This window comes from Sparus aurata, chromosome 14, assembly GCF_900880675.1.
Source record: "Sparus aurata chromosome 14, fSpaAur1.1, whole genome shotgun sequence".
Lineage (NCBI taxonomy): Eukaryota > Metazoa > Chordata > Actinopteri > Spariformes > Sparidae > Sparus > Sparus aurata.
In genome coordinates this window covers 10,969,179-10,982,353 of record NC_044200.1, presented here as the reverse complement: position 1 = coordinate 10,982,353, position 13,175 = coordinate 10,969,179, and the positions used below count along the sequence as shown (strand labels likewise).

The 13,175-nt window shown below is 41.4% G+C and overlaps 2 protein-coding genes across 6 annotated transcripts in view; both read right to left on the bottom strand.

Moving 5' to 3' along the window:
- Nucleotides 1–606, bottom strand: part of strip2 (striatin interacting protein 2) — a 32,955-nt gene extending 32,349 nt beyond the window's left edge. For 2 of the 4 annotated variants that reach the window (XM_030439719.1, XM_030439720.1), the window contains exon 1: nucleotides 282–606. In XM_030439719.1, the coding sequence (XP_030295579.1) occupies nucleotides 282–392 (111 nt within the window). In that variant the 5' untranslated portion in view covers nucleotides 393–606. The remainder of the gene's footprint in view (nucleotides 1–281) is intronic. The other 2 variants (XM_030439723.1, XM_030439721.1) reach the window with 2 other exon arrangements.
- A 5,208-nt stretch (nucleotides 607–5,814) lies between these two features.
- The window catches only part of ahcyl2b (adenosylhomocysteinase like 2b), a 46,704-nt gene continuing 39,343 nt past the window's right edge, over nucleotides 5,815–13,175 (bottom strand). For both annotated transcript variants that reach the window (XM_030440180.1, XM_030440181.1), the window contains exons 9-17: nucleotides 13,096–13,159; nucleotides 12,167–12,255; nucleotides 12,003–12,073; nucleotides 10,871–10,965; nucleotides 10,273–10,371; nucleotides 8,322–8,390; nucleotides 8,129–8,207; nucleotides 7,303–7,423; nucleotides 5,815–6,357 (exon numbers count right to left, since the gene is read on the bottom strand). In XM_030440180.1, the coding sequence (XP_030296040.1) occupies nucleotides 6,351–6,357; nucleotides 7,303–7,423; nucleotides 8,129–8,207; nucleotides 8,322–8,390; nucleotides 10,273–10,371; nucleotides 10,871–10,965; nucleotides 12,003–12,073; nucleotides 12,167–12,255; nucleotides 13,096–13,159 (694 nt within the window). In that variant the 3' untranslated portion in view covers nucleotides 5,815–6,350. The remainder of the gene's footprint in view (nucleotides 6,358–7,302; nucleotides 7,424–8,128; nucleotides 8,208–8,321; nucleotides 8,391–10,272; nucleotides 10,372–10,870; nucleotides 10,966–12,002; nucleotides 12,074–12,166; nucleotides 12,256–13,095; nucleotides 13,160–13,175) is intronic.

Genomic DNA, 13,175 nt, shown 5'->3' with positions numbered 1-13,175 from the left:
TTTATAGGAGCCGGTTGCCAAAATAACACCTCGGTGTCTGCCTGCCTGCCTGCCTGCCTGCCTGCCTGTCTGCATGCATGCATCCTCTCGAGCCAAGACAGCGACTGACTGCATGGAAAGGACATTCAGCTGATCTGAAAGCTCCCCAGCAACAACACACTCACACATACATGCAGAGACACACACTCACACACACACACACACACACACACACACCTCCAGTGCGCTGCTACACCATGAGCTGTGGTAGCCGACTGTACACAAACACATCTCCGATTTACCTCGGACTCCTTTTGCTGATCCTTGAACACATCTTTCCCTTTCGGCCTCTGTCTGTCGCCGTTATCGTTAAGGTTATTAATGATAGGTACCTCCATGTCCTCCGCCTGCATCTTTCCGTCTCGGGTTCGGGCTCACTTCCTCCTCCGCGGGTAGTGCATACCGGTCCGCTGGACAGCTGAGATTGCACCGCACCAGGAGGAGCACCGGCTCCGGAGCTCCAAGTTGAAGATCTCCTCCTCCTCCTCCTCCTGCTGCTACTGCTGCTCCCCTCAGTTTAGTCTGTTAGGTTCGCTGTCCCTGTGCGCCCCGAGAAGGCGGGGTTAGAGAGGCAGAAAGCAGCATCAGCTGACATGAAAGTAAAAGGATGAAGTGATACAGTGTCAACACACTGATGGGTTCGTCGTTGAAGAAACTAGTGCTGATATCAGTGGATTAAAATTGAAAACAGTAATGCATCATTTACTGAGAATCTGAATGGCGGACCCCGCCACTAACAGTGAGACTAGAGGAGCAGCAGGTTTAAATTTCATTCCTGGACCTTACATGAAACAATCTGGTTGGAGAATGGAAGTATTAAACATAGGATACATATATTGGCAGGAATTTTATTAATATTCTTTTTTTTTTTATCGTCTGAAACTATGAATCGTTGTGTTTTCGGTTCTTTTCAATGAGTTCACTATATATCTACAGAGGGAGAGCAACCTCCATGATTCAACGCAGTCCGCAATGTTGGACCAGAATGTTTTTCTACAATAGCCTGGAATGGACAAACCAAACACTGACCCTAGAGAGGGCCTTTTGTGGGTTTTTTTACACATTTTTAGTGGCCACTGTAGCGGTCGGTGAGGCCAGGGTTGGTCGCAGTCCTCAACCTCACCGACAGATGCCAATAAATCCCACACACTTGACCTTTAAAACCCACCAACTGTATTTATAAAAGGCGGAAATGATGATGAAGCCTAAGTCAGTTATTTTATGCTTAGCTTAAAAGCCAAACAACGCAGTGGCTACAAATGATGTATTCTTGTTTTCTCATCAGCGCTATTGCGTGTTTGAACAATAAATTAATCTACTACATTTGAATATGTGATTAAAAGTTATGGTAACCACCTGTCAGCCTACTGAGACCCTGCTAAGCTAGGCTAATCACCTTTTACTGCAGCAGAACTACCTTATCTGTGTCCTTGTCTTTTCAATTAGAATACATTAATCATTACATACTTGATATTGTGTTACAAACTTAATTACTTGTATGTTACTTGTCAAATACGGGCAACAGACAAGCTAGTCAAAAGATGGTAATCTTTAGCTACAGGCTAGCTTCGGCTGTCTCACCTCCCCTGCTTTCCATAACTTGCCGGAGTCCAGACACTGTGGTTTGGTTTTCACATTTGTTTTGTGGCTCTTGCTGATTTTATATTCAGTTTTCCCACCTGAAATGGCCCTTTCCTGTGACATATTTATTTTAAAGTTGTCCAAAAAAAAAAAAGGCTTATTATGGTTTTTACTCAGTTTTGACCAAATTTGTTGTTCCTGCGTTTAAGCTTTTTAAGGAAAAATAGTTGGTGAACCCCTCCAGACCAAACTGTACCCGCTTTTGCTGTTGGGTGAAAAAAAAAGATGCGTCAAGGTTAATCAACATTAAGCAGGACTTTTCTCCTCCATAATAACAGGTCTAGAAACACAATATGCTTGCAGGGGTCCAGACCAGTTCATGTGTCTGTATCTTAATGTGTGTGACCCCCCCACCCCCCAGTTTAAATGTTAGATGAAGGTGAAGGTCGGGCCCTACTGCAGACACTTCACCTCCTGTCACCCTCCTTTTAGGGGAGAATTGAATTATTGATATGTGGAGGTGGGGGTTAATATGAAGGCTGGCAAACACTCCTACCCACCAACACACACTCACAAACCCCCGACTGCGACACTTAAGATGACATGATTGGATTGTACAATTGAGTGTAGGCAATGGTTTCTGGTGAAACGTGAGCACATGGCAGGGCAGCGGGGGGACGTGAGGGGGCAAGTTCATGATTAAATGTATATAAATTATTCAGCGGTGGTTGAATCAATTCAGGCGCATGTCTCACAGAGCTATAAATCCAGTTAAACAGATCACTGACAGAGACATCACTGATATGCTTTGGATGTAGGGCAGCCTTGAAGAGGTCCGATTAAATATGTTATTTCTTCAGTTTAAGGTACATGATGTTCCCATTGTCAACACATCTGTTCAATACACGTAGTTAACATACTTCTATTACATTATGACTACATAATGACATTGTACTCTATGTGTGTCAAACACCCCGTTTAATAAATAAAGGCTCAGAGCCAGCTGCTGATGTCAGAGACGTCCCTGTCTGATCACTGCTGCCTCGGATGAGATCACTGTGGCTCTGACAGACTTCAGCAGCTGAGGTCTGACCCCCGACTCCCCTTCCCCCCAACACACACCGACTAAATCAGTCCACTATGAAATAACACACATCAACAAGTAAAAATGGTTGTAGTAATTACAACAAATAAACACAAAATGGTTACAATTTTTACATCTTTATTCATTAAGATTACAGAATATTTTAAATTATTGCTCATCATCTACCATTATCACTTGCAATATTTAAACATAGGTTTTTTTTTCTTTATTAGACAACTTAAAACATGTTTGAGATTTTTGCCAGTTTGCACTGTATGAGGATTTACAACAATAAATACAGGAGTTGAGAGTCTTCTTTTACCTTCCTATACTTTTAAAGGTTGTCATATCTGTATATAGTATGTATATACATATATGATGCTGGTGTCGTCCCCCGCCCACCCACGTCTTGGTCAGCTTACGGCTGACAAAACAAAAATATGGTTTCTCCCCCTAACGCACAGGCTAGGATCCTGAGGCAGCTGTTAACGAAGCAACCATGGCCTACAAAGAATGGGTGTGTACAAACACAGAAAGACATTGAGAGACACACACACACACACACACGCACACACCTCGTCATCTATAGTCAGCTTTCTCTCAAGAGGTCACATACTCTTAAACACACATTCACACTTACAAAAAAGGGGAAAAGAATAAGACTCAAGACGACAATTTTGAGAACTACACTGACAACAGGTCACATTACTTTAAGAGGGGGTTCACAAGGAGACAGAAATGCACACATATTGGCAGGGAACAATGTGACATTGAGGTTCGTATGGGCTGTGACACAGTGTAGGATCTTGTCATTACATGGTGGCATATGGGCGTACCCTGGGTTCATCTGAGAAGCTCCTACACACCTTTACGATACATAATTCTTTCAACTTTAATTTAGTTTTTACCAAATTTAACAGGAATAGTTTTTGACATTTTGGGAACCATCATTCGCTTTCTTGGCGAGTGTACAATTATATGTATTGTTAGCTTATCTTAGCATAAGTCATTGAAGGCAGACTAGCTTGGGCATCTTAGATTAGCATAAACAAAGCTAACTGGCCTTCGCCAAAAGGTAATAAAACCGACATAACAACTCAGTTGCCAATGCACGCATTGCATTGGTTTGTTTCCTCTGTGCAAAAACTGAACTTTAGATGTGGTTGGACTTTGCTACCTTTTAGCTTCATGATAAGCTAACTGGCTGTTGGCTCCAGCAACATATTTACGGTACCAACATGAGTGATATATTTTTGCAAATCGCTGCAAGGAAGTGAATATGCTAATTTCTCAAACTGTTGAATTATTCTTTTAAAGGTGCAATATGTAGGAATGTCAAAGACGTATATGTATCACATTGATGCTAGCATGCTAACAAGCTAGCCCGTAGTTATTTCGTACCTGAAGAGGTGATAGTCCGACAGTGGAACACTAACACTTCTCTGGGCTCTGAGCACTCAGTCCAGGCAGTCAGCTGAAGGGACCACTAGCTGCACTGGTAACTTGGCTTACTAGCTAACAGCAGCTACAGTTAGCGGCAGTTAGTTGCTGTCTTTGAAGTCGTTTAGAATAAGAATTTGACAGATTGCCAATTCTTACATATTGCACCTTTAAAGCCTTTGGTTGGTACTAAATCTTATGCACAGTGATGATGTTACTCATAATGCAACACAGAAACATAATCACATGACATGTGCAGGCATATTTGTATATTGTGTGAGCAAATATATTTATTCATCTGGTAAACAAAGCTATTTGTGCCATTTCCTCCTGTTGAGAGGGTGTAGAATGATATTACTTCTTAAGATCAACATATTTTCAGACCTGAACAATGAGCCGCTGCGTGTGTGTGTGTAAGCACTTGATCTCTTTCTGAGCAAGTAGAGCTGGCAGCGTCTCCCTGCAGGTTAGCAGAGAACCTGATTGGATCAGGTGCAGAGCCGGTGTAGCGGCAGGGTGCACTTGGCTGTCAGGTGAAATGACTGTCAGGACTTTCTAATTTGCGCCGTCAGGTCAGCTGGGGACGAGCTGACGAGGATGGCATTGGAACAGCTCTTTATACTGGTACAGTCTGAGCTTTTCAGCTCAGCAAGAAGAAACTCAAACATTTCTGAGATAGCGAGTCAGAGATCTAAAGAAAATGGATGCAAAGAAAATAAATCATGGTGGAATTCAGATCCCAGTATTTAGTTTTTTAAGCTGAACACCATGAAGATATCAGTGAGTACCAAAGAGTTGTGGTGTGTATGGAAAGTACAGTAAATCTTATCAGCACCATACTTTTCAATAAGGACCTGATTGATGAGATCTGCTTAAGTACCAGCCTGGCAGAAACTTGCTGCACATTTGGTATCTCTTAATATTCTCTGTCACAGTATTCAAAATGAGGGTTTAAGTACATTTATTACACTTATCATTAGAACATTTAATTGCTTATCTTGATGACATATGTTGATTTTTTTCTCCAAAAAAGTATGGTATTAGATGGCGCAGGAGAGAGAAAGATAGAAAAATCTTAATTTCAATATAAATATCTAAATATACAGTATAACCCTTGTAATGATCTGACAACCTGCCATGCTTCTAATACAGTATAGTCATTCTCGGTAAAGGGACAGAAAGAAAATGAAAAAGGTGAGCTCTCACTAGCTTGAAATACTTTTCATCACTTCAACACTGGCGCCACATGAGCAGCTGGAAGAAAGAAGCAGCCAATGAGATGGGTTCACTGTGGCTTTTGAGTGACGAAGTGCCAAGAACCAGTCACCATCCAGTCATATATATGTATATATAAAAAAAAGAAAAAAGGTATGACAAACTACAGGCTGATCAGAAGGGACAGAACGCATAAAAAAAAAAATGTTTAAAAACAGACACAACGGTGAATCTCAATGAAATGATCAAATAAAAGACATGATATGATTGGACCCTGAGATCCCGCCCAACCCCCCCCCCCCCCAACCCCCCCCCCCAACCACCACTAGGTCTAGCCCCGCCCTCTCAATATTACACAAGAGAAAAAACAAAAACATAATCACAAGTAGAAAAGGAAAAGACAACAACGACAACAAAAAAGGACAGGAAAAAAAATGTCCATCACTAAATCTCCAAAGGTCATCTTCATTCACACAGATTTTTTTTTTAATCAGGTTTTTTTTGTTTTTTATATAGTATATATCTTTTTAGCATCAATAATTTCATCTTTAATAGTTAAACAATAAAAGATCTGGCAATGGGAAGGGAGGATGGAGGATTTACATACAACTCGACACACAAATGAGCGTCTAAATTGATAAATGGTGGTGGCGGTGAAATGACAAGTGGAAGGGCAGTAAAAACGTCTTCGAGAGGAAGACGTTGGGGGAGCTAGCTAATGGAGAATGGCAGAGTTAGAGTTAATGTTTTCATTATGGTTGTCAAGCGTGAATAAATAAAACGACTGCCATAAGCGCAGGGAAAGCCACGCCCCTCCGTCCACCCTTCACCCCTGGGCTCAGTCAGAGCTCCTCCCCTTTCCCCCAGATTATAAAGCAGGTGTGTTGACTTTTCTGTCCGTCCTTCCTTCTGTCCTCCTCCTCCTCTCCCTCTATGAGTCTGTGCCATTCATGGAGTATTTGTATTTCTTCAGTCCAACCCCAACACTGGTTTAATACCTTAGGGAGAAAGAGAGAAGGGGCACCTGTTAGGATATTTGCTGTAAATACAGGTAAAGGTGATGAAGCATTGAGACATTTAAGTGCTCAAACAATGGCCCAACAATCACAAAAGGATGTTTGGTGTGCATTTTTAATTGTAATCTAGCGTCCTTTGAAACACTTTGTGTATGTTTCATGACTGCACTGAAGCGGAGTGTGTCTGTGGTCCAGGCTTCCCGATAACTCTACAAGAACCTTTTGTGTCTTGCCAAGTGTCACTTCAAGGTTCACTTAAAAAAAAAAAAAAAACCTTAATGTATTAAGGTTTGAGGCTCATGTATCTTTCCTCGTGCTATTATAAGTACAGTTACATAAAAATCATTCAGCTAGCAGACGGGTGGCAGATTATGTCAATAACAAGGGATGGAAAGAAAACCTCAATATTTTAATGGGGGTTCTGTTATTTTAAAGTTTAAGAAACATTACTTCTGTAACAATGTACTCTAATAAAAGTAAAAAACAAACAAACAAAAAAACTAGTAATGAAGTGACGAGTCTTCCCAGGTAAAAGATTTCACCGATATGCATTAAAACAACTTCAGGAATTGGACTCTCCTGGTTTAACTTTCATTCATAGCATAAAAATAATTTTTGGTGGCCAACTCAGTAGTTTCAGTATGTAGCAAGTATCGTGCTTAAGTGAATACACCTGTTTATTCAATGTGTCAAGATTGATTCATTCTCATTTTTCAGGCTGTTGTACATGTGGTGAACAATAATGAGGCTGCCACTCAAAGCTGTAGTGCTTCAGCCTTCTCAAAACAAAGACAAAAGTTGTTTTAAATACTCATATTAAACCAATTTGATATTGGCTTTAGACTAAACACAATTCTATGAAATCCCAGCGGTACATGTGCAGGACTTAAACTTGACATACAAGGCTGTGTTGAAGTGTTTTCATACCTATAGTAGTTTGGCTTGAAGGGCCCGTTCTTGTTCAAGCCCAGATACTTGGCCTGCTCGTCACTCAGCTCTGTAAGATGTGCGTCAAACGTGGGCAGATGTAGGCTGGCCACATACTCATCTGGAGGGCAGGAGAGAGGAAGAGCATGTTAGCATTCAGCAGGGGTCTGTGTTGGATTAATCATTCAAATGAGAAACTGAAGAGAAGTAGCAGGGAGGCTTCGGGATTTACCGTCTCCTCATCCCCTCTCTTTTCTACTGCACTGTCTTCCATCTTCCTCCACATCTGCTTTTCACTCTCCTCATCCTTCTTCATGTCTCTACTTCCTTCCCTTCCTTCATCTCAGCCCTTCCATCCTTTCATTCCTCTCCATCATCTCTCTGTCAGCGAGTGCTGTGGCAGCAGCAGCAGCCAGCACTGACCTACATTTGGCTCCCAGTTTTTATTTACCATGTATGTGCTCTGCTCTCATGCACCAAGGGGGAAGTTAAGAAATGTGGCAGGCTGTATGCACGCACACATGTGTGCACAGACACACAGGACTTATTCTGCTGTGAATGATACGCTAACCCAGGGAGACGACTCTGGACTGAACAGATGAGACTGGCTGTGTTGTCTGTGGAGTTAGTGCAAAATGTCCGCAGGCCCCCTGCAAACTGTCTGTAATCGCTTCCTGTTTGGTGGCTACTTAAGTACCAAACAAGGAATTTTTTCTTTTCTTATAAACCTCCCTGAGCTGTTACCTTACTCTTTTTGTGTTGCACGCATCATGCATTTTTTGTTGTCTTTGTTCAGCTTTTATTCATGAACTGACAAAAATCTTACCCATCTTCTTGGGCAGCAGGTAAACATCCTGTTTGTAGCGTCCCTCTGGGGCATTGTACAGCTCTATCAGAGCCAGAGCCTGGGCAGAGGCACACAAGTGTTACTCACATACACACATTTACAATAATGTTAAACGGAAACAAAAGGAGACGCAATGCACAAAATGCGCTATGTAATGAGGCAGAAATTATACCTGGGTAGTGGCGGTGATGGAGAGCACGAAAGTGGGCACAGTGGAACAGCTGAGGTTCAGCAGACGACCCTGTAGAGGAAGAAGAAGTGACACAAGGTTTGAGAGTACACTTAACTTTGCTCTTGAGAGGACAAAGGATGTCCAGGACGTGTGTTAGAAAAGAGAAATCTAAGATCCCATGCAGTGAAATTCGAAGATTGAAAACTTTATTTTTGAAATGTCATCTGTTTGTTTGCTTTCGTCTCTTCTCTGACAGTGAACTGTTGCTGCTGTCTGAGATGCTGCATTGCAGGGAATGAATCTGGGAGATTTCAAGTGTTGCAGAAAATTAGGTAGTTAGTATGTAAAACTGAAGCACTCTGCGGCGAGGAAGAGGGGGGGGGAACAGAGAAAGGTTGTATTGGAGGTGCAGGGAAACAGCAGAATGAAAACTGCCAATAAGGTTTTAATGCCCAGTTTTGTAATGCTGTTTATTATCATTATAATAAATTTGTATTTATTTATTGTGAAGGCCATTAAGTCCTTATAAGACACCTATTATCACAATGGGTTAAGAGTATATCAGTGTTAATAATGACATCGTAAATGTGTTAATTGTTGGACTATATGGCATTATTAAGCTTACAAGAAATTTGCTAACAGTTTATAAGATTATTAAGAACATTTATAAAAGTTGTATAGTTTTTCACCAATACATTTCAGATAAAAAGGGTAAATATTTAAGAATTTAAGTTCAAAACGTTCAAAAATTAACTAAAACCAGCCACATAATGTGAAGAAATAGCAGTTTGACATTATGGTGTCTGTGTCTGAAGTTTGCAGGCTAACCTAACCTTTCCTAGTCCATCCTGGTCTAGCAAGTAGCAGCTAGCGGTTACTCTGGTGATATGCTGCCCCCTGTTTGTTTTGTGAGTGAATTTGGTTAATTTCTTACACGTGGCACTTCTAACTAACTGACCTATTACATCATTGTAAATGAAGGTTACTTTATTATGTATAGCTACCAAATCTAAAGCAAGAACAATGCCTTATTAAGATAAATAAATCCTTTATTATATGTTTATGTTCAGTGCACACTAAAAGAGTCATGACTCATCAACAGACAAACAATTTTCCCCCATCACTCCCATACTCTTCGCAGATGGCGTGTGGTTTGTATTGTGGATGACGGCATGGTCTCTTTGATTCGCAGTGATTGTTTTGTCTGCCAAAACACGTCTTTGCTGCCCATCTCTCCAGCTTAGCAATAGAGCCAATTGTAAATGCATGAGTGTGATGTATAGAATTACACTGCAAAACAAAGAAGGATGGAATAATAGCTTCTGTTTTTAAAGCTTTAAAAAGAAACTCAGCTGTCTTTCCAGACGATGTATCACTTCTTTCAATAAATACCATTTTGTGAACTCTATTTCGGAACTGTTGGAACAGAGCGTGATAATGGAGGCGGAAGGGGTGAGGACTGCTGAAGATCAAACAGCAGCAGAGGCATGGGCATCAGTGGGCTGGCAGGTTGTATGTCTGGCCCTGTCAGACTGCTCTCATTCTGTCACGGCTTGTAGCGCACACACGCGCACACACACGCGCACACACACGCGCACACACACGCGCACACACACGCGCACACACACACACACACACACACACACACACACACACACACACACACACACACACACACACACCTAGCCTTAACCTGCACTGTGCACATGCAGTGCTGCGGGAATGTGCGTTTCTACAACTTTATTTGTTGACGCTGTTCAACTGGATGTTTATTAAAAGTGCACGACTCGAGTATTGATGGCTAAAAGCTTCACAGACACATTACCATAATGTCTCATCATATCTGTGTAATTACATCACAGTCTCAATTTCCAACTAGAAATGTTAAGTTCTTCTAGCTGTATGTCCTCTGGATGAGAGTGTGCGAGAGTGTGATCCAGCATGAGTGTACCTCAGCCAGCAGCACTATCCTCTTGCCGTCGGGCCAGATGACGTGGTCCACCTGAGAGCGCACTCTCTCCCAGGTCAGCTCGGGAGTCCGCAGGCTTGCCTAAAGAATGAGCACAACATCATCAGTGGCTGTTTGTTTTGCTGTGGCCTCATGTGCTGCTCATTTCTGTTGGACATCACGGGCATTTCTGAATCAGTACAGACTGAAGTACTCTTCCTCAAGAGGTGAGTCACAACTTCCTCTTGCTTCCTCTACAACTTATTTAGAGAAAATCCTTTCATTTCCCTCATATTTTCTCTAGTCCTAGCACTCACGTCTCAGTGTTTTGCGGTAAGGAGGAAACAATCAGTGTACCATGATGCTCGTCTTCGCTTGCTATTAATTTGTGTGATTTTACCGTATTTTAATGATGCACACACTGTAAAACACTCTGCATGAGCTCACGAGTTAATGTCCTGAAGATTTTCTTGTAAATATATGTCTGTATGCCTAAATTTCAGTATAATTCAACCAGTCTCTGTTAGCTGACTTCAGAAATAAGCAGTACCGGGCCTGTAACCTTCACAAGTTACATCACAAATTTCTGTTGGTAACTGACCACATCAATCTCGGTGTTGGAGTGTCCCATGTTGCATACAATGCAGCCATTCTTCATGCGGTCGAGATACTCTCTCACCACCACGTTCTTATTGCCTGACAGAGGGAGGGGGAAAGATGAGAGGGAACGAAATATGAGGTCAAATGCACAAAGAGCAGTGAGACGGCAAAACTGTGACACGGACAACAAGAACATGACTGACAGAGACGGCACGTTTTATCAAACGAGGAGAAAACCAAAACAGAAAATCTGTAGACCGACTGTATCCTTTTCTGTAAAACAAGGTTTTTATAGTCCTCCATTTAATTACTCCTTATCTCACCATGTAGCGTAGTTAATTAAGTCTGAAAATGTGATTGAGTTTGACGACTCCACCTGCCTGCGTTGTGCTTCTTTAACAATACGCACGTCTCTAACAGAACTTGCAGTGGAGACAGTGACGGTTTCTATCTGAATTTTTGATCCAAACTAGAGTAATTCTATAACAAAACTTGCTAACGCCTGTTATTTGTAAACTGTGAACATGGATGGCTTCCATTTAGCTGCGATGGACAAATCATTTCATATGCAGCAGTCAGCAAGACTGATTTACTTACTCCTCTACAGTAGCGTCATTAATTAACTAGGAACCCAACCAGCTTCTGAATTTTGCTCCAAGGGCTCTAATGAATCGACCTTAATGAATCCACCAGTACATGACCTTATTAGAGCTAATGCCTGTCCCGTTTTATTATTTATTTCACAGCACTTTGTAACTTCATTAGAAAAATCCTGCACAAATGCCGTGTCTCTTCTTCTTCTTATTATCCTCTTATCTTTCTTGTTCATCTGCAGTCACCCTAACAAGAGTCCTCTGCAATCGGCCTGTCAGCGTCATTAGGTAACGAAGCAGGGAGACAAGTAATTCTCTGCTCCAATTAAGTGTTCAGGACAACTCCCTGGCCGCAGAGCTGAGGACTTGATTAGCGTCTGTCTCCCACTGATGACACTGACAGAGTATCTGTCCAGTTATCCTGAGCCAGCACTGACACGGGGCGACTAAAGTCTATGTCTCGCAACTCAGTTGTGGAAAGTCCCGAGTAAATTTTACTTGACTAGCCAAATGTGAGAGAGATTGTTCTTCTGGACCGACCTGTGCAAGTGATGACGATGTCCACTTGTCTGATGACTTCGTTCAGTTTCACCAGCCTGAAGCCATCCATGCTGTGATCCGGAGAGAGACAACAAAGAACATGAGACTAATGCGATGTCAACCCAAGCGGTGAGCCATGAGAGACCGTGCAATCCGAGTCTTACCACGCCTGCAGGGCACAGATGGGGTCGATCTCTGTGACGTAGACGATGGAGCCCATTGCTTTGAGGGCAGCGCAGCAGCCTTTTCCCACCTGAAGTTGACAGACATGCAACATTATCACACAGTAAAAGAGAAAGACATATGTAATCACTTACACTGTTCTTGACACTGCAAGTGTTTTAAGATTTGATTTAAACTAAATGACAGTTTCTTTCCATTCTCACTATGTCATAGTAGTTGGCAGATCCTGCAGTAAATCAAAATGTCATGGTGTTTTGTTATTTGTTGTAAACCTTTCTCTATTTATAGTTAAACAGACTCTCTCCAACTCCTTACACTCGTATTTTGAGTTGAATTCTAAAAAGGGATGAAACACACTATACATAAAGTTAAAGATGAAAGCTTTAGTTTTAAACTGTGATTCTTACTGTACATATCTAACCTTTAATGATATAAAGCTGATTGTTATAATATTGTTCATATGAGGCATGATAATCCTTTAGCTGTTTAAAAGAAAATTTAGAAAATGTTGATGGCATGTTTAAACTCAGGGCAAATGTTCTCGAAAAGCAGCAATTCTTGAATTTAACTAATAAATCAGCTATTAATGATGAATTATTTATTACAGCATTTCTACATATATGGACCAAGATTACAATGGCAAAACCATGTACTCTGTATGTCTGTAACAGTGAACACTTGGTCAAAATGCTGTCATCAGCAGCGAGCCTGTGTGACAGTCATGAGGATTTTGTATTTGTGCAAAGCTCTCTGATATCACAATTATCTTATTATCTTCTAAACTACACCTAAATCTATGACCTTCAACAAGTGGATTTATTACACTTTAATGGTTTTTCACTATTTAGTATTAAAGATAAGGAGCACTGTGTCTGAGCCCGTAAGAGAACAACAAAAATGTTCTTCTTACCTCTCCGTATCCACACACCACCACCTGTTTGCCTCCAAACATGACATCAGTGGTCCTCTTCAGGCTGAGGACAGAAACAC